Source organism: Typopeltis vanoorti, chromosome 15 (genome assembly GCF_054136105.1).
Source record: "Typopeltis vanoorti isolate ZY-2024b chromosome 15, IOZ_Tvanoo_1.0, whole genome shotgun sequence".
Taxonomy (NCBI): Eukaryota; Metazoa; Arthropoda; class Arachnida; order Uropygi; family Thelyphonidae; genus Typopeltis; species Typopeltis vanoorti.
In genome coordinates, this window is record NC_143563.1 from 71,736,506 (window position 1) to 71,758,853 (window position 22,348).

The following is a 22,348-nucleotide window of genomic DNA, read 5'->3' on the forward strand; positions in this document are numbered from 1 at the left end:
ATGGCTCTATAAAATATCCAGATGTGTATCAACTATGGTGAGAGTGCACAAAACCATACCATGGACAAATTGACTGAGAAATCCAATTAGCAGCACAATGAAGAACATTATCATCATCAAATTCCTGACATGTACCCTCAAGGGGTGTACAGGATATGATACTATTAAATGAAAAATTTACATCATTACTAACTCCCTATCTACAATTTTCCTTCAAATCAGTCTGTTACTTGTCAAGTCTCCAACATTATTGGATCTTATATTTCTATCGTCTAAGGCACTTTGTACCGTATCAATCACCTATATCTTGGTCTTCCTCTGGGTCGTTTTCCTGCCAAGGCAGAGAACACTTGTTTTGCTAATCTTTCCTCTCCCATTCTATTTAAGTGACCATACCACCTGAGATTAGCTCTGCTAACGCATTCCTGGATGCTGATGTCAATTTCTTTCCTAATATCCTTGTTTTTAATATGATAATGCCATTGATGCCATCTTTTCACGCCTCTAATCTTTCTCAGGACTCACATATCTGCGGTCTCTAGTCTTTGGTCAAGCTTTTTACTTCTGACCCAGCTCTCAGATCCATAAGTTAAAACTGGTTTGAACACTGTCTTGTACACAGCTAATTTAGTGTTCTGACTAATTTCTCTCTTATTCCATATGAATTTATTCAATTGACTTCCTACCATAACAGCTTTGTTGATTCTGTTGTCTATTTCCATATTTAATTTATCATCTTCACTAAAAATCGTGCCTAAGTAGCTGAAATATTTTACTTGTTCCACAGGTTCTCCGTTCACAACACAGTTGATATTTTCAATGATTCTGTCTATTTCCATTCTCTTTGTCTTTTTATTGCTGACCTTCATGCCATATCTATTACAACAGTTATTCAATTTAGTCAGGTGATCTTGCAAGCTTGTAGCAGATTTATTTAGAAGTAACATCATCCACATAAAGCAAAGAGCTGACATTAACATCTCCAATTCTGATATCATGTTTAATACCACTTTCCTTCATAATGTAATCCATATAGATAATGTATAACAGAGGGGATAATGTACATCCTTGTCTCACACCAGGTTTAACATTAAACCATCTTCCTGTACTTCCTTCAATTCTAACTGCTGACTTACAAATAATGACTAAGTATTGCTTGATATAATGCCCCATTGACACCATATAACTATAGCGTATTGAATAGCTTCTCTCTTGGCACCTTGTCATATGCCTTTTCCAGATCGACAAAACTTAAATACAGATCTTTGTTATATTCCCATGCTGTTTCAACTATTTGTTGTAAAGTGAAGATCTGATCCTGACAGACTATTTGGTCTGAATCCAGCTTGTTCTTCACCAAGCTTTTCTTCCACAATTCTTCTCAATCGTTTCTCAAGTATACTTGCATAGATCTTGCCAGGAACACTCATTAGGGAGATACCGCTGTAATTCTCACATTCAGTTTTATTTCCTTTTTTATATATGAGTACTATTAGAGCTCTACTCCAGTCATCGGGAATTCGTCCCTCTGTCCAGGTTTTCTGAACTATGCAGGGCACCCACTGTAAGACTTTTATACCACCATACTTCAGCATTTCTGGTCGAATATCATCTACTCCTGCTGCCTTTCCACATTTCAAGCCTTTGATGGCTTTTTCTACTTCAAGTATGGATATGTATTCCTGACTGTATGCCTGTGGATTATTTCTTACCACTGTGCTATCACTGCTTGTTTCATTTAGCAATTTTTCGAAGAAATTACTCCATACTTCAAGGATATCTTTTTCTCCTGTTTACATGCCACCTTTATCATCTCTAACTCCATTAACAGCACTCTTTCCTCCATTCCTAAGCTTCTTCAACAACCCCCAGAATATCTTACCACCTTCTTGATATTTATTTGCTATGTTCTTGCCAAAGTCCTCCCATGACTTTATTTAGCTAGTTTTACACAGTGTTTCGCTTTCTTACATTTGTCTCTGTATTCTCTAAGAGCAAAAGCTGACTTATTTGCCAGGAACATTTGATATGCTTTCTTCTTTTCCTTCACTGCCTCTTTAACATCCTATGTGTTCTGATGTTTCTATCCTTGCAAACAACCTCGCCACATATCTCTCTGGCTGAACCAATCAGGGTTTTCTTCAAGGCTTGCCACTGAATCTCCAAGGTTTGATTCCTGTTCTCAAACTCTTTAATTTTTTCTTCAATAATCTTTGTGTATTTTAGTCTACAGTTCACATCTGAAAGCTGCTCAACTTTTATTTGCTTTAAAACTTTCTTACATGTCATTCTTTTCAATATGAAATTCAATTTTATCCTGCTCACGACTAAATAGTGATCACTTCCAGTTTAAAATCCTCTGTATACTCTGGTGTCCTGTACCGGGGTGAAAACATCACTATCATTCATTCTCTACCAATCGACCATAACGTTGGTCGATTGGTAGAGCCTCTGCTATTAATGGCTCAGTTAAGTAAGTTTGAGCGCGGTTAGTAGTTGGAATGGGGACCAATCGTTCGATGCTGTTGGTACACTCTCCCTCGATGAGTCTTTGGACTCCCTGGAGGTGTCAAATAATAATAATAATAATAATAATAATCAACAATAACATAGTCAATGAGAATTTTCTTATTCCTTGCCTCTTCTCTCCATGTGAATTTGTGCACATTTTTATGTTGGAACAGGGTGTTAGTAATAACCAGTCCATGTCCTGAGCAGAAATCCAACAGATATTTGCCATTATTTTTCTCCAAATATTTTGCTTTTTTCTCCAAATTTTCCCAAAATATTTTTGTATGTCTGACAATCATTTCCTACTCTGCTATTTAGATCCCCAACAAGGACCAACTTTTCCTTTTTCATTGTGTCAGTTGCTTTTTCTAAAGCATCAAAAAATTCCTCCAGTGCTACCTTAGTAGAACCTTCTGTGGGACTATAGGCACAAATAAGTCTCATTGTCCAATTCCCCATTCTGATATTTGCCCACATTACTGTACTTGAGACTGCCTGCCATTCAAGAAGATTAGCCTCGTATTTTGTGTTGAATACTATGGCTACTCCTTCTTTTCCTTGATTGTCATTTCCTGAATATAACATTTTGTATTTATTGCTCAGAAAGATCTCACCAGTTTTTGTTTTTTTTTGTTTCAATCACCCGTATTCTGTCGATCTGGTACTTATCTAATTTTTCAGCTAGCTCCATTTCTTTGCCATTCAGGCTTCTTATGTTGATTGTACCGATCTTTAACTCTGGTGATGTTGAGTTGGGGTGTGTTTTCAGATTTGTTCCAGTAGCTGACTTTTCGCTGTTCGCCCTGGTTCTCTGGCGAAAACAACAGGGACCTTGTTTAACCAGGCGACGCCCCAGCCGGCATGAAATTTTGTCATGTTGTACCATCATTTTCTATATTGGTTTGAGCTAATAGGAATACAATTTGGTCAGCTAAATCCCAAATTGCCAGCCCATCCTCGTTCATTCAGTATCCAGGTAGATACCCAACAGGGTGCACCACGAGAAGGTGAAGATTGGATATTAGGTCAGAAGCCCTGGTCGGTTCTCCACATTCCTTTAAAGGCTAGGTGGAGTTTTCCCCTCAGTTATACAGCTTTGACCCTTATCAAAGAAATGAGGCCTTTCCTGTCTTCTGTGCACCCACAAGATTCCAAAACAGAGAAACATCGAGTCTTATGGAATAAGCATGAACTTTACATAGGTGTTATACAACATGACAGAGAAGAATTTGGAAATCTTTGGAAATGGCATTGGATCTCACACACCTAAATATGAGGGTGGTCTGAAAAGTTATCGTCCTCGACCATAGATGGCAACACTATCGGCAAGATTTTTTTTTCTAAGTTGGTACATCTGTCATAAGCATCCATGTGAAATTGCAAGTCATTCTATCAAGTAATTTGTTTTATACAGCTGTCTGTAGCAAAAGTGTTGTCTGAATCCCTTGAAATGGATAAAATTGGGTATCATGCAGTCATAAATTTCTTTGTAAAAGAAGATTTAATGTCAAAAGAAATTCATTCAAAGTTGTTCTGTTTCGTTTTCGACAATTAAGAAACGGGCTGCCAAGTTTAAAAGTGGCCGTACCAGCCTTGAAGATGAACCATGTGAAAGACATCCAAAAAAAAGTGTAACAACACCAGAAATCATTGAATAAGTGCATGATATGGTATTGGATGACCAGCAAGTCAAAGTGCGTGAAATTGCTGAGACTATAGGCATTTCAAAAGAATGTGTAGGATATATTTTGCATGAAGAATTGCAAATGAAAAAGTTTTGTGCAAGGTGGGTGCCTTGCTTGCTCATAGCAGATCAAAAACGCACTCGCATGAAAATCTTTGAACAATGCTTGGAGTATTTTAACAAGAATAAAACTGATTTTGTGCATCGATTTATTACTATGGATGAGACTTGGATTCACCATTACACACCAGAATCCAAACAGCAGTCAAAACAATGGACAGAAGCCAGTTGTTCAGCACCAAAGAAGACAAAGTTGGTTAAATCAACAGGAAAGGTCATGGCATCAGTGTTTTGGGATGCTAAAGGCATTTTGTTTATTAATTATCTTGAAAAGAGTAAAACAATAACCAGGGAATATTATTCTGATCTTTTAACCAGACTAGATGAAAAAAATTCATGAGAAAAGACCTGGTTTGCAGAAGAAAAAATCAAATGCCCACAAAGGTGTTTTGGCAATGCAAAAATTAAGGGATATGCACTATGAATTGTTGGAACATCCACCCTATTCCCCAGATTTGGCTCCCTCTGACTTCTATCTCTTCCCAAAACTAAAACTCTTCCTCGCTGGTCAGATTTTTCTTCGAATCAAGAGATGATTGCAGCTGTAAAGGGGTATTTTGCAGATCTTACTAAGAACCACTACAGGGACAGGGATAATGGCGCTGGAGCATCGCTGGAATAAATGTATTAGTCTTAAGGGAGATTATGTTGAAAAATAAAAATAGTTTTGAAATTATAAATTTGTTTTTTCATTCTTAGGCTGAGAACTTTTCAGACCACCCTTGTATAAACCATAATATCAACTTACTGGAATATATCCTGACAATAGTTAGCCAAACTAGCAGGTGTGAAAGTGAAAATGCACAGCAAGCTCAACAATATAATGCATGTCAAACAATTTCAAATTTTTGGATTCGCATATACTCTATAATAGTTGCCACCTTGTTAATCTTTTACTGTTTTTTTGTATTTTAGCTTTTCTTTTGTACACCCTGTTCTAGAGACCAAACACAGAATTTTTCAATCCACTTTAGGCCTCCAGTAAATGGGTTTGTGGAGGTATGGGATAAATTTGAAGGAGAGAGCTGTTTACTATTGATAGTCTGCATCTGAGTGAAAGTGGAAGTTGAGTAGATAGTAAGTTAGATGAGACATTTTTATTTTATTAAAGCAGTCATTAGATCATATACTGGTTTACTGCCTTACAAACTGTTGTTTTATATATATAGAATCCTAATAGCATAATAGTTTTTTAAAAAACAACAATGTAAGTGCACAGAGAAAGATACCATTCTCTATGCACTTACAACTGTTGTTCTTAAATTTTCAATTATTCATTTGTTCACATAATCGTTGAAGAAACTTAAACTGAAATAGTTACATGTAATTTTTACTTTTAATGAAACCTTCCTTTGAATAAACATTTTTATTCAGATTCAAATAACATGTTTTGAGCTGTATAACACAGTACAATAAACGATATTCCTAGAACAAATGTAAATATACATCAATAGGACTCAAAGTGTTAACTGTTTAGACTATTGCATCTGGGATCATATGAAAAAAAAATCAAAAGCTTATCAGTCAGAGAATTCTGGATGCTGTACAACTACATTTTGAAACAATCAACTATAGAGAGAACAATCTGCATTATTAAGACAAATTTGTAACCAAGGAGAAGGCAGATAATTTCAATAACTGTTAGAAGACTATCCAGATTCATTTCATAAAATAATTGATTTCCAACTTCAGAACAATTTATATGATATTAAAACATTTTCCAATTAACTTCTAAATTATAAAATAAATATTTAAGATGATATTTTTCCCTTACAATTGCAATATCTCTAAGCCAGTTAGAAATCAAACCCATGTTGAAATGAACTTTTGTGCTTAAAAATCCCTCAGGAATCAGATGTAACTACTACTCTGTCTGTGTGTGTGAGAGAGAGAGAGAGAGAATGTTATCTCATTATAGTTATATCTATATAGACCATTTTTATGCCAGGACCATCAAATTGTATTTACATATGCAATAAACATATCATAACAGACATCTCATTTAATAGTAAATACAGTACTCACAATCACTTCCTCGATCTTGACTTCTTTTGGCAGCATCTGAAGCATAGAGTCCAGGAAAGTCTTTCTCTACATCAGGACTTTCAAAATCCATAGTGAATAATTACATGAAGTTTATCTGCAAAATAAATCATAATCTTATTCTCAATGCTTAGTGTTCATGAACAATGAATATACCATAAAATTACAAGAATTACGTAATTTGTGCGATGCAAAAGAAGGCGGAATGGTAGAATAATGAAAGAAGAATGGTAAAGAAGCTAGCATGTGAGAAGATATGAACACGAGCTAGACTATTGGAAAAGATTTGGTAAGGTAGAGGAATGAACTGAGAAATGTGCAGAGTGAGATAAGACATTTAGAGAAGAGATTAGTAGTTGGATGTGTAAGGAAGATGCCAGTGGCAGACAAGTCAAAGATGAATGATTGCAGTAGAATGGTGGAAAGTAGTGTAGTGTTGTATGAAGCTCTATGTGAAATATGTGAAAATGGAACAGGGTGTCAAAAGTATGTCTGAGAGGAGCAATGATAGGAAGAGTGAGTGAGGCTGTGGAGAGGAAAGGAAATGCAAAGGAATTGACTGTGATGGTAGGAACAAATGATTTGGAAGGAAGTGTAAATGAAGTAATGCCCATTTCACAAGTCTTGCTAGACAGTGAAATGAGGGAGAACTGTGAGTGTGTTGCCAAGATATGATAGCAGAGCTGAGAAGAACAATGATCACAAATGGCATCACAACAGCTAGAAGGTACAGGAAGAGAGGACTTACTTGATTTTTTTTAATGTAGTTCCTACCCATGAAAGGTTTTTCTGTAAACCTATGGTACATTCATACTGTGGTTAGACTAAGAATTTTTTCCATTTTATTATTATTACATGACACCTCCAGGGAGTCCAAAGATTCATCAAGGGAGGGCACCCACTCTACAACTCTATTTCCAACTACAACAAACTACAACTACTATCATCATCATCTACACCAATGGCATCTACTGCCAACCACCATCACTAGTATTTTCACAGGCAATCACAAACATCCATGCTCATGGCAGGATTCGAACCCACAGCCTTTTGGCTGGAGAGCAGATAAGCTAAGTAATTGGCCAACCAAGCCAGTATTTATATTAATGTTATTTATATTTTTTGGTATTTTTTTTAAAATTTAGTTTTATATAGTCCAGAAACCCTGTTCTAGAGACCAAATATGGAACTTTTTAAAGACACTTCAGGCCTCCAATAATTGGGTTTATGGAGATATGGGATAAATTTGAGCTATTTGCTGCTAATGGTCTGCATTTGAGTAATTAATTAGTGTATGATGATACAGTGGCTGTTGTATGATGATACAGTGGCTGTGAGTCCCATATGGATAGTACAGCACTATCTTATGAAACCAACCTGAAGCTGTTGGTTATAATGTATTGTTGTCTGTTAATTGTGTGTGTTCTCCTGGCTGGTTTGCCTGTTCTGAGGGATGAAAAACCTCTAACTTAACTTTAGTCGAAAGAGACTAGATAAAGGTTCCTTACATCATGGACAGAAATTGAATCCAGGTCTTTCAGACCAAAGGGCTTCGTCTATACACACATATATATATATATATATATATATAATCAAAATTCCTTTTAGCAAATAAATCAGTGATTACGAATTGCCAGGTAACAGGTCATACAGATGACAAATGACCTGCCATCATAGAGGCCAACCATTTCAGTAGGAAAATGTGAGCACTACTTTGACCTCCTACATATACTTCACATTTGAGTGGTATCCTTTAGCTAATTAAGTTCTTAATTCTCAGCAATATTGTTAGTTGGCTTGGGTTTATCCTCTGCTGTGTGAAAGATATAGCTGCTTCTATAGAAGATTGACCAACATAAAGACATACATAGATCAGTGCACAGCATGCATGTTTACACTTCCAATGTTAACATGGTATTTATAAATGCTTTCAAGTATCCTTCGAAGATTGTTTGTGATCACTATGAGAGCCAATACTTAATACGCCATTCCAAGGAAGCAGTAGGGGAAAGAAAAAGTATATGAAAATTAGAACAGATATGTCCAGGAAATAAAGTTTGGGATCTTTTGACAGCTCTATTTTCGGAGCAAAGCATCAATTATTATTATGTGACACCTCCATGGAGTCTAAGGACTTATCGAAGAAGAGCACTACCACACAACCTACTGTTGGCCGATACCAATTTTATAACTGCACCAGCTACTGCCTATTAATAGTACTTTTGTCCATTAATTGTGTGTGTTCTCTTAAAATGTTCTCTTACTGAGGTAGCAGGGGGAAAAACCTTATTACCTCTGTTATGAGATTGGCTAGCTCACCTATAGTTGAAAAAAAAAAGTCCATATAAAGATTCCCTCATCATGATGAGAATCACGCTCAGGTCTTTTCTAATTGAAGGGCACATTGTTCTGTTGTTTTTCCAACTGTATTACAGAGGTACTGTTAATCCAATAAAATTAATTTAGTAAATTAATTTCAGTAATTTAACAATTCATATTTTTAAACCAACCAGAGAAAGAGAGAGAGAGATCAAACAATTAAGTTGAGATTTCTAGCTTGATTATACATAATTAGATTATATGTTAAATAAACTAAACTAATTATGGACTAAAAGTAAATTATGATTTTGTTGAAAAATCATTGGCCATTTAAACATGTTAAGGTAAAAAAAATTTGCACTTCTAAAAACAGGAACTTCTCTAACGTCAGATATTACTTGAAATAACATCAGTGCTTTACTCTTTAAGTTATATTATGAAGCAGTCTTCTCCAAATGCTGTCTTGCATTTCTCATCAAAGCAGTATTCGAAGTAGGTAAAAGCAATGACAGATTAAAAATTAACTTTGACCTCTAAATTTAGGTATCTACTTTTTCTTCATACTGTGAGTGCAGAGATTGCAATAGGCATTTAAAACCCTTTTAGCGTTTGTCAGAACTGCCTTTTGACCAGCCTGAACTTGGTATAGCCAATGATGCAGCCTTGTTATTAGAGGAAGGGGGGGGGGGAGCTTTCCTTTCTCTTAAGACTGGCTATACCTTGTAGTGTTTCTTGGTAACATGGTTTAATTACTCAGTTGTTTGTTCTGTAATTTTTTAAATAACTGATATTAAAAAAAAAGTGAGTCTGAATCAAGTTTGAATCTGAAAATGTCTTCAGAAATCTTTGAAATTACCAAACAGCCATCAAGGAAAGCAAATAGAAGTTTATCATTACCATTTCAAAAGAAAGTCTGGCAAGTATGATGGAAAAGCATGAGCACAATGATTATTTTCTTTAACCATGAAAAATTGTGCATCAAGAATTCATTTCTGCTGATCAGAAATGACACAAGATAGCTGGTTGTTTCATCAGTTTCCCCAGTGCATACTCGTGTCTGTGTAATAGATTTTGATCAAATAACAACATGATTGTGGTCATGGAGCCTCCATTCTCCACAGAAATGGTTTTGTTGACTTTGTAATTTCCCTATGATGAAATTATAACTCAAATGGAGATTTAAGAACTTTTTTTTAGAGATAGTATTACTTCCAAGCCTTCATGACTCATCGCAGGATATTGAACACTTGTAGACCACAATAACTACCTTACCTTGAATAAGTTGAATTTTGGAGCACTTACCATCTACTTTGGCAATACATTCCACTCATTCAACATGCCCAGGGAAAAATCTCTTTTTCACTTCCATTATCACATGACCTTTGTACAGTTTCCAAGGATGACCTCTTATTCTCACATCACCAATTATCCTATGCAATAATTTCCATGTATAGGAATTCCACATTCCCTCAATTTGTCCTCATACTCAATATTCTGGTGCCATGAGACAGTCTTAGTTATTGTATGTGCAGTCTTTCCAATGTTTCTTTATTGCCAACATAGCCAGATAACCAGATCTATGCATAGAAATCCAAATGAGGCCTAATTAGTGCCTTATACACTGCTGGAACTATTATTATCTTCTTATTCTTACATGTTAATATTATTTATGTTATAGCAGCAGTTTTCTGGATAACCCTTAAAACTTTCACGGTGTCCCTCCCAACTTCAGTTCCCTATTCACTAAGATCTCCAGATCCCTCACCTCCTCCATCTTCTGAAGCAGTTCTCCAGTAGGATAAACCTCGTTCCATCTTGCCAAAGTGTATAACTTTACACTTAATGACAATAAAATGACATCCCCATTCTTCTGCCTTGAGCACCCCAAACTATTCATATCTTCTTGTAATAACTCTAGTAGTAAGACTTATACGTTGGTTAGACATAACTGGTAATTAATTTACGGAATTAACAACGCATATGAAGTATTTTAATTAAAGATAACTTTAATGAATCACTTCTATATTTCGGCAATGTCACATTGCCATCTTCAGGAACATAAAGATATGGTATGTGCACTAAGGAACTAACAAAGCAAATGAGGAAGAAAGTAAGAAACTACTTTTGTTCCTAAAGTCCTAATGATGCCCTCTTGCGGGCTAATTTGGTAGTCTTGGCAGTTGGGCTGAAGTTCTCATAATGAAAGTCTCCCAAATTTGGGGCAGTTTCATGCACCCAAATTTGTTGAGGTTAGGAACGTTTTTTAGAGCTGCTGAAGATTCTTTGAATAATCTTTCGTATTTAAACTTGCTGCGATGGATTATTTTTGTTTTCTTCCAACGAATTTTATAATGGGTATCTAAGGCATGGTCTGCCAACCCAGAGCGGCTGTACTGGTGAAAACAGATGTAGTCTTGGTGTTCTGAAATCCTGATATTTGTTGTTCTGCCTGTTTGGCCAAGACTTTAGGAACAAAAGTAGTTTCTTACTTTCTTCCTCATTTGCTTTGTTAGTTCCTTAGTGCACATACCATATCTTTATGTTCCTGAAGATGGCAATGTGACATTGCCGAAATATAGAAGTGATTCATTAAAGTTATCTTTAATTAAAATACTTCATATGCGTTGTTAATTCCGTAAATTAATTACCAGTTCTTGTAATAACATCACATCAGAACTTCCTGATGTGATGTTGTTATATCACATGATAATCCGGCAAACAACTGAATGTCTCCTGTCACACCCTGAACTATATCATTTATATATGTGAAAAATAGTGGTCCCATATAGAATCCTGTGCTGCTCCACTCATCTTCCTTTTTCAGAGCACTGCAACACAACAAGCAACTCACTAGCTTCTATCAACCAACCATCCCTATAACCAAGACACCAAATGTGACTATCCATCTACATCCTGCTCAGTTTCAACAATAGTTTATCATATGGTACTTGACCAAATGCTTTTAACAAAATCTAGATAAATCACTGTATAAGCATCTTCTCATTCCAATATACTAGTCATCCTATTATAAAATGTAACCAAATTACTAGAGCATGACCATCCCTTAACAAACCCATGCTGCACTCTCAAAATATTTCCATTCTCATCAATCCAGATTTGTATTCTGTCTCTAACCTCAATAAAAGTTACTAAATAACTTACTAAATTGCCGGCCTGGTTGGCCAAGTGGTTAGCATATCTGCTCTCCAACCAAAAGGCTGTGGGCTCGAATCCCGCCATGGATGTTTATGATTGTCTGTTAAAACACTAGTGGTGGTGGTCGGTGATAAATGGCGGTGGTGTAGATGATGATGAAGGTAGTTGTGGTTGGTGGATTGTTGGAGGCGGAGCGTTGTAGAGTAGGTGCCCTCCCTCGATGATAGTTTGAACTCCCTGGAAGTGTTAAGTAATAATAATAATAATAATAATAATAAATTCCCATCATTTGGTGTGTCCCAGGACCTCTGCGGTTGGATTGCCAGCTTTCTGTCGGGATGTACAGTATGTGTGATGGTGGATGGTTCCTTATCCTCTCGCCATTCAACTAATGCTGGGATACCACAAGGTTCTGTTCCCTCACCAACCCTCTTCCTTCTATACATCAATGACCTACTTCAGTCGACCTCCAACCCAATACACAGTTTTACAGATAACACTGCACTCTTCCCTTTCATTTGATAAACCTTATCCTACACAAATCACCTCAACCATCACTGCCCTCAGTTGTGGCTCAGATAACCTCTCTTACTATCTCTTATAATCTCTTACCAACTCATTCTTTCCACTTTCACACAAGAATTTGGTTTCTGCAATATATGTATTCTATTATTCAAATTAAGTGGATATTGAATCCAACATGATTTCAAAGCTGAATATAGAAACTATAAAAGTTTCAGTGGATCCAAGCGTAAGCAAACATTTCATGACAGGAACAACTCGTAGTAAAGGTGGAGTAAGATCTGATCACTATCCTTAGTATTTCCCATAATGTAAAACACATCTCCTAGTGGACATGTATGATGTTATACATTATGAGAAATACTAAGGATAGTGATTGGAACTTAGTCCACCTTTACTACGAGTTGCCCCTGTCATGAAAGGTTTGCTTATGCTTGGATCCGCCGAAACTTTTATAGTTTCTATATTCGGCACGAAACTCATGTAATTTCTCTATTCAGCTTAGAAATAATGTTGGATTCAATATCCACTTAATTTGAATAATTGTGCATCGCTGAAGTGAAGCCTTTTGGCTCTCTTATTTCAGTATGTATTCTATAAATATTTATATGAAAATAATGAAAATAAATAGGATTTTATGTAAAGTATCAAATGCACAGTTCATATGAAATAGCATCAATAATTACCCCACTTAGTACTAAGTCCATTGGAACATATGTGGCTGCTGCTCAACATCTCTTCACAGTACACTTTGAAACCCACAGAACAAGTTCCTTTTCCTCCTCCATCCGTGCTGCTGTATTGTGGAACAGTCATCCCACTTATGTGTTTCCCAAGAAATATATATATATAGGCCAGGAGTCTTCAACACATGACCCCCGGCCATTTTGAAAAAAATAACTACTCAACTTTAAAAAGGCGAATAAATAAAAAATAATTTCAATGAAGCCTGCAGGCCACTAAACTATACTGCGGTATTTAGAATTGTAAGCTTTCCAGATTCACAAGGAATGCTGTGCATTTGATACTTTACATAAAATCCTATACTCGTTATTTTCATATAAACACAAGAGGATCTCATCCACAATCAGTTAGTCATGAACAGTGTGATATTCGTGTATAAGCGCACGCAGGTTCGTTGTGTCAGCCATAGTCTTTTGTGGTTTTATATTGCCAGACTTTTTTCATTAGTGTGAGACATATTCAGTGGATAATAACCGTTACACGGCCATTTTGGATCACTTTTTGGGTTCACCTTCCATCACTATGGCGTCTACGAGTAAAAAGCATAAATCAAATGATTCTTGTCGGGTTTTTAATGAAAAGTAGAAATTTGTACTTTTTTGTGCCGATCGACGATAAGCCAGTGTGTTTAATTTGTCGTGAGTCAGTGTCAGTATCAAAAGAATACAATATAAATCGACACTATGAGACAAAGCATGCGATCACCTTCAAGGGCAGCTTTGTGTGCACAAGGTGAACTGTCTCCAAATTGATTTAAAATGCAAGCAGGGTACGTTTAAAAGGCAGAGGGAAGAGAGCGAAGCGTGCGTCAAAGTAAGTTATGTAATAGCTGAAAAAACTGCTAAAAAATCGAAAGCCTTCTTGGACAATGAGTTTGTGAAAGTGTCTCATCGCTGCTGGGGAAATTCTGTACTCAAATAATAAGGAAGTGTTTAAAAAAAATGAGTTTGTCTAGGGTAACTGTAGCATGACGTGTCAAAGAACTTGCCAATGACATTGAAGGAACTTTTAAAATAATGAAAAAAAAATTCCAACATATTCACTTGCTTTAGATGAGAGCACAGATGTGAAGGATACAGCACAACTGGCTATCTTTATCCATGGCATTCATCAACAATTCACTGTGACAGAAGAACTGCTGGCGCTTGTACCTATGAAGGGAGCCAAGAAAGGCACTGATATTCTTGAAGCCACCAAGAAAATGCTCCAGCGTTTCGACCTCAGCTTAACCAACCTTGAGGGTGTGGTAACTGAGTGCCCCTGCTCTGGTGGGAAAGAACGAAGGGTTTGTTATGCTGCTACAGAAACAAATGGAATTAGAAGGAAAAGATTTTGTCCATTACCATGTTTAATCCACCAGGAGATTTTGTAAGCGAAATCTATTGGATTTGAGAATGTCATGAAAGTTATTGTGATTGTCACCAACATTATTAGGACAAGAGGATTGAATCATCATCAATTCCAAGAGTTTTTGACCCAAGAGTGCGAAGCGGATCACGGTGATGTGGTTTATTATAGTGATGTGCATTGGTTGAGCAGAGGGAAGGTTCTTAAAAAAGCCTTTGACTTAAGGAGCGAAATACAGGAGTTCATGCAAATGAAGGGGAAGCCAATTGCGGAATTCAACGATCCAAAGTGGATGACAGACTTTGCCTTTGTGACCAACATTCTTGATGCATATGAATGACCTAAATATGTGGCCACAATCCAAAAATCAACTGGTGCACACTCTGTTTGATCACATCAAAGCTTTTGTTGCCGAGCTCAAACTTTGAGAGGCACAACTCACGAAAAAAGACTTAACTCATTTTCAGCTTCTCACTGAGTCCAACTGTTCATCTCTTATGAATACGCTACAAAATTAGCCGTGTTGCGAAGTGAGTTCGAAGAGAGATTTAGTGATTTTCGTAACCAACAGTCTTCTTTAGATTTTCTTCCTTGAGAGAAAATTATTCAATGTGTCCTTGCTTACATTTTACAAAGACTACATTTCTGAGAACACATTCCCTAATCTTCGCCAGCATGCTTTGAAGATGTGCGCTTTGTTAGGAAGCACATTCTTATGTGAGCAGATCTTCTCCAGAATGAAGCATGTGAAGCCCAAGACAAGAACTCGGATTACGGACCAACATCTCAAGAATACTCTGCGCATAGTGACTTCCAACCTTGATGCCAACATCGACAAGTTGGTCAAGGAAGAGCATTGTCAAGTTTCCCATTGACATTGTAAAAAATGAATGTTTTCTTCATTAAATTATCTTTTTTCGAGTACTGATTGTATTTACTTATCATGAACCCGACTCCTACCTATGCTCTTAAAGTTTATTTTTATAGGATTTTATGTAAAGTATCAAATGCACAGTGTTCCTTGTGAATCTGGAAAGCATCTTACAGTTCTAAATACCAGAGTATAGGCTGGGGGGCTTCACTGAAATTTTTAATGCGGCAAGCACTGTCTGAAAGGTTGAAGACCCCTGATATAGGTCTTTACATTAAATGTAAACAGTTCCTCTTTTCCAAACCCATTACCCATACATGTACTATAGGTCGATTAACCAACTTCTCGTGTATGGACTCAACATTAAAAAAAATCCTTCTTCTCTAACACTTTCGCCACTACACTTGCTATACACAATGGCCTATAGTAGTTTGATACTACTGACTTGGATTCTCTCCTATGCAGTCACTATTTTTCCTTCTTTCCACTCTTCTGGGACTGTTCCTGTTGTCAGACATGTTGAACAACCAAGTCAAGGGCACAGCCAGTTCTTTTGTACATTCCAGTAATGTATATGTGGTGATATCATATCCATTCTCACAGACTTATTAACATCAAAGTTCCTTAATATTGTAAACACTTCACATTCTTGAACTTTCAGCCTTCTTTCCTCCTTCCTATTGCTTTTCATCACTATTCTTAAACTCCCTGCCCCATCCCAACATGAAATGCACTAACAAAATACTCAGTCAATTTTGTTCTCTTCCTAGATCAGGTTTCTCATATTCTAAACTCTAATTTATGTCCCACCTAGACAAACTCTACAGATCTAGGTCTTATATTTCTCAGAGCTATTCCTAACTAACATCTTTCAAAAAAGTCAAAGATTGCCCATAATAGACCCATTATAAAATCATGTTGTCTGCCTTCACTTTTCATTCTTGGGATGCTTTGCATTTTGAAGGATGAAAATATCCATTACTTAATTCAGAAATAAAGATGAAATTTTTCATACCACTGCAGCAGAAGATAAAGAATAAGAACTTTTTTTTTTTAAATATGACAACTGAACTGAAACAGGTTTTAAATCTATAATACACTGTTACTATGGGGGTGGGGGATTTGAGAATTAGATAATTTGGAAACTCTGGTCAAGACTAAATGTGTTACTTTTTTGAACCTATCCAGGACTCCAATAAGTAGGGTCTAGCAATGGACAATGAAAATTATTTACCACATACACATTCACAAACATGTTAATAATTTATCATGATGACAATGTAGAATATTCACTCTTTCATTATTGCCAGTGGTAGAAGACTGATGAGTCTTTGACTCCATGAGGTCTTGTTTAATAATAATAGTATGCCATCTCTGCTCTTCAACTTACAAGCATATCTGTTCTACAACTTAAAAGTTGTAGAATAAATGTGGTTCTCATAATATAATAATCAATATATATAACAGCTATAGCAAGACCATGCAATAACAATTGTATATGCATACACACACACACACACACACACATATATATATATATATATATAGGGCTTGACAGATTATGCAAAATCCCACTTGCTCCAATTCCCCACCTTTTTTTTTTTTAATGATATGCCCTAGTAAGTCAATAGGAGTTCAATAAAGTGATGTTGTATCCATTAGTGGTGATGCATATGTGTTTTGTTAAAAGTTAAGAATAATTTGTTTAGAAATGTATTTTTTTTTTTATTAAATAGCCTGAGTAGCTCAGTGGATGTGGTATTTGTACACCACAGCACTTGACTGCATGAAGGAAGACTTTGTTTCGAATCTAGTCAACGAATGGAGGAAATTTTTCTAAGCCTTTTTTCAACCGGTTCCCGAGTTAGTCAATCTCTGACATAGGCAAGCAGGTTTTTTCTCCTGGAAATTCAGGTTTTTTGTCCCATAAACTCAAGAAAATCGACCGTAGAATCCACACTATTTTCAGACATTAAATATATTGTGTTAGGGACCATGAGATGGTGGCACTTGTTGAGCAGTCGCTCTTTAGTGAGTGCCGCTTAATGAGTGATAGCCTTGGGCCAGCTGTCTCTGATTGGGTACCAGTGGAGATTGAACTGTCCATTCAGTCTCCAAAAGTTAGATAGGGCTAAAACGGACTCACCTACTCCCTATATGAGAATAAAAGGAGTTAGCTGATTTTTTTAATTTTTTTATATATATATATATATATTCTACCAGACAAAAGTTCTGTCTGCACCTACTCATCTATTTGCAGCATGCAAGAGCATATTTGCTGTCCCTGTCAACCACTGTTTTTACTGTTTCTTTCTATTCTTATTATTTGACTTTTCCTCCCTGGAATGGCTTTCAAACCAAGATACACATTTGTTGGCTAAGTGTATTTCTGTTTTCATCTTGGTTTGAGTCTTTCTATTTTGGTAATCACCTGCCCAGTCGAGATACACAATACAACATTTTTCCAACTTTTCAAAGGTGGGATTCATGTTAAAAAAAAATGTAATAATCTTTCAGCCAATCCTGCATAAAAGCTTAATATTTATACTTTATAACTTAATAATAATAATGATATAATTTCATAATAGTCAAGTTTTATGTTTTAAAAGTACATTTCTCAATATTAAAAAACTGGTAAAAGATTTGTCTAACATGTACTGGAAAGTGATCAATGCATCATGTATAATAGTTAATTCTTATTTTAATAAATTCATATGATGATTATAAAGTGAGTGATTAAACAAACTTTAATAATATGAAATTACTTATTTCATATTATTAAAGTTTGAAACTACTTATAATAATTGAGTTTATGTGCTACAATATGCTTAAATTATTAACATATTTCAGAATATGACAATCAGATAAATTACACAATTACATCTGTGATTGCAACATTGTTTTAGCAACCCAGAATATTTTTAGCCTTAATATTTTCAGCATTGATTACCACAGAAATTTTCGTAAATACTACTGTTCAGAGAAGTCTTCAACTATGATGATTAAACAAAGCACTTCAAATACACTGAGAATAAATTTCTGACCATCGACAGCATCATAATTACTGCTGCGATGTTATTCCGAGTTATAATAGTAGGTGTCCTCCCGCGATGAGTCTTCGGACTCCTTGGAGGTGTCACGAATAATAATAATTTTGATTTCCGGCAGAGTATACTCATAACCATGTGCCGGTACACAACCCTATGATGTCGAATAAACAAACCACGAAACCGCCGTATTGGAACTATGTTGCGTTTTAGCTACTACCATAATCCAACCACACCATAAAGAGACAAATGGCTGGTTATGCTATATACTCTTTATTATATTAAATTTACAGTTTCATTGAAAATTAATATTTAAAGGAAGAATTTTATACCTATATAATATAAATATGAGTGATGAGAATACTTCCTATTTCCATTGGAAATGAATGGAAAACGTTACACTACACACTTGAAAACGAGAAATTACACGCTAACGGCTGCAGAGTTTTAAATAAAATTTATTCACACTCAAATAATAACATACGGCAGGATTTCTGTACTTTTTTTGCGAAACGACTTTCTTAAATGCCTACATTTTTGATACTTCTTACAACAACCAAGCCGAGCACACACATACAAACATCAAATTTAATCTCTTCCAATTGTTTGTGTTTTGCAACCCCTGGCGTCGTAATGTAATTTAATTCTTTGCTATTACAAAGGTAAACAGAATTTATTGTGTTCGCATTGACAACGTGCTTTTGTTATTCAATACGGGCAGTGTAGGTGTTTTCAATTAGCTTCATTATATGGCTAGCATTATATCCATTACTTCGATGAAATACAAGTACCGATGTACCAATACATGTACACAAAGGAAATAATCATAATCGTAATAAACAGCAAAAGTTAAAATCCCTTTAAATAGTGCAGAATGGGAGAACACCAGAAATACGTGTAGCCCTTATTACAAATGTAAAAACTTGTTATATTATTAGAAAGGATATTAAAATAAAATTGGATGAAAATTCATATTTACGAACTATATAAATATAAATAAATGCAAAACGCATTTTAATCCCTCAAAGTTTATCCCTCATAAATCCTTTTTAGGTCTATACTTTCCAATATATATTAGCAACTGAGTGCTCTCTCTGCAATGTGCGATGTGAAAGGCAAAAAGAATACTGCAAACCTTCCTACTATTTAGTGTTTCTAATCCAAAATAGCGCTGTACACATAATCGTATGGTCACTGGCGCACCCAGAGAGGCGTCAAGGGACCCTGGTCCCTCAAAGAAAAAGGAAAAAACACTAGAAAATTTTCTAAAAATCTTTTCCTAATTAATAAAATTCGTTTTTTTATTTATGTTGTATCGTGTCTTCTATTTCTATACTACTTATGAATTAGCGACACTGCAGATGCTCAGTCATAGGTAGTATGCGATGCGTAGTGTGTATTCTCAAATCCTCTACTCAACTCGCTCCCCCCCACCCCAAGATTAAACCCTGAGTGCGCTACTGCATATGATACTACCAGGTACTGTTAGGTCATATTAGGATACATGAAGCCTCTAGGCAAGCCCTATTTTGCCGTCCCTACATTCAAGAAAATATGCAATTAAAAAAAAATGATGATTTTATGATTGAGATGCAACTTCGCTAATTTTTTAAGACAATCAATCTTGCCACTCTTAGGCATTATATTTTCTGCGTTGCCAGGTTAAGAGCTGTGTTTCTTTAGATAGAAAGGTTCTACTCATCTGTGTCGATGTAGGTTAACTCAGAAAGCTTATGGAAAAGAAGGTGCAGTGTACCCCATGATAAGTACCTAGACTCGTAGGAGGTGTCACATATTATAATAATAATGATTTGATTCTATAAAGGACTACTACTACTAACAATAATATTAATAATCATCTACAATAGCTTATTCTCTGTCAAAGGAATTACACGTATTCAAAAATAATATAAAAATAACATAACATCATGATACAAGTTTCAGCGCTGAGTACCGTTTCCAATCTGTCACAATCAGTAGAATTAATATAAAAATAAATAAAATCCGCTAGCACCTTATATTCCCCTATAAGGAATAGGCAAGGCTGCTTTAACATTATCCAACGTTTGGACACTGAGGGAGCATTCAATATCCACCGGTAACTAATCAGAGTTAGCTAGACTGTGACAATCACTGATTATAAACGGCATCAGTGAAGAGACGGCAGACAGAGCAGACCTCTTGTGGTCCCTAACCCTAACACAATATATTTATTGACTGAAATAATGAGGGATCTACGCTCATTTATTTAATTATGGGGGAAAAAAAGCCATTTTCCCTTGCCCAGTGGCATAGCTGGGGGAGGGGGGGTCCGGGACTTTGAACTTTACTCTATACATCGGTTTGACTTTTTGTAACATGTTTTCGTGTGTATTGAGAGGGGCGGCAAACTCAGGGACCTCCGAGGGCGGCAAAAGCTTTAGCAACGCCATTGCCCTTGTCTGAGATCGAGTAACTCGAGAACCGGTCGAAGAATGGGTTAATGAAGTTCCTCTAGTCGGCGACTACATTCGAACTGTGAACTGCCTTTTTCAAGCGGCCTAGAGCTATGAGTGCAGAGACATTTTCAAGGATTTACACAGGCCTTCTAATAAAAATACTAATTTACAGTTAGTTGAATAAATTACATTTTACAGTGATTTTTAATGTACAATAAATATAATTTATTTGTTTTTTATATACATTCATTTACATTTATAGATGCAGATATAAGCGCCTGAGTAGCTACGTGGAAGTGGCGTATGCCGTCCATGCTACTGGACCGCCCGAAGAAAGAATGTTGCAAGTTCTATTCTAGTCTCAGACTTTTACTTCGACCGGCTCTTGAGTTAGTCAATCTGTAGTACAGACAAGAGGGTTTTATTCTCCCGGAAACTCGAGTTTTTCATCCTCAAAACTCAAGAAATTCAACTGTAGAACCCACACTGTTTTCAGACAATGAACATAGTGTTAGAATAAGGGACCACGAGATGGCGGCACTTCTCAACCGCCTTTCCTCACCGAATGACATATAATTAGTAATAGTTATCTCTAACTATTACTATCTCTGGGAAGCTATCTCTGACTGACTATTGGTGGAGACTGAACTTCTCCCTCAGTCTGCAAAAGTTAGGTTTGAGACGACCTCGCTTACTCCCTATATGGAAATAAAAGGCTTTAGCTGATTTTTTTTTTAAAGATACACAACTTAGAGTCCCAGAAAGACCTGTGTTAGGTTGCATTACGCTTATCTAATGATAACACCAATGGTCAGTAGCGTACTCAGGATTTAGTCTTGGGGGGGGGGCGAGTTGGGTAGACAATTTGAAACACACTACGCATCGCATACGACCTATGGATGAGCATCTGCATTGATCGCCAATTCATGAGTAGTATAGAAATAGAAGACACCACACAACATAAATTAAAAAAAAAAAGAATTTTAATTAGAAAAATATTTTTGGAAAATTTTCTATTTTTTTTCACTTTTCTTTGCTGGGTGCGCCACTGACACTGGTTATTGTTTATTGGTTGTTACTGTGTTGGAAATAGACTGACACTTCATAAATCTGATATATAGCGCATAGCACACCATTCCAGAATGATGAAAAAACGCACACACACCTAGGAATTAGATGATGTGTTACTGAACTGGATATATATAAATATATATATATATAGTCAAATTGATAAAGATAATCAACGAGAGAGCTACTTCCTGTGGAACTCTACAGGTTACTAGTGCCTCTCTGCTGCGGACTGAACCAATGTGAGTGATTTTTGTTTTGTTTTGAAAGCAATATTTGAACAATGTATGTGCAGAGGTCTCCTATTCCAATATGTCTTAACCTTTCTAAGAAAATCGTGAATGAGTGCATCCAATGCTTTAGTCAAATTGATAAAAGCAATCATGATAATTTTGTTTACATGCATAAAATCTTTCAAGACAGACACTGTCCTCTTATTCTTCTGAAACTCTACTGTGTTTTTGGAATGATATAAAAC

The 22,348-nt window shown here is 36.0% G+C and overlaps 1 protein-coding gene across 3 annotated transcripts in view; it reads right to left on the reverse strand.

Moving 5' to 3' along the window:
• The window catches only part of Rlip (Ral interacting protein), a 188,607-nt gene extending 169,654 nt beyond the window's left edge, over positions 1–18,953 (reverse strand). For all 3 annotated transcript variants that reach the window (XM_090404629.1, XM_090404628.1, XM_090404631.1), the window contains exons 1-2: positions 18,697–18,953; positions 6,341–6,455 (exon numbers count right to left, since the gene is read on the reverse strand). In XM_090404629.1, the coding sequence (XP_090260755.1) occupies positions 6,341–6,431 (91 nt within the window). In that variant the 5' untranslated portion in view covers positions 6,432–6,455; positions 18,697–18,953. The remainder of the gene's footprint in view (positions 1–6,340; positions 6,456–18,696) is intronic.
• Between the last annotated feature and the right edge of the window lie 3,395 nt (positions 18,954–22,348).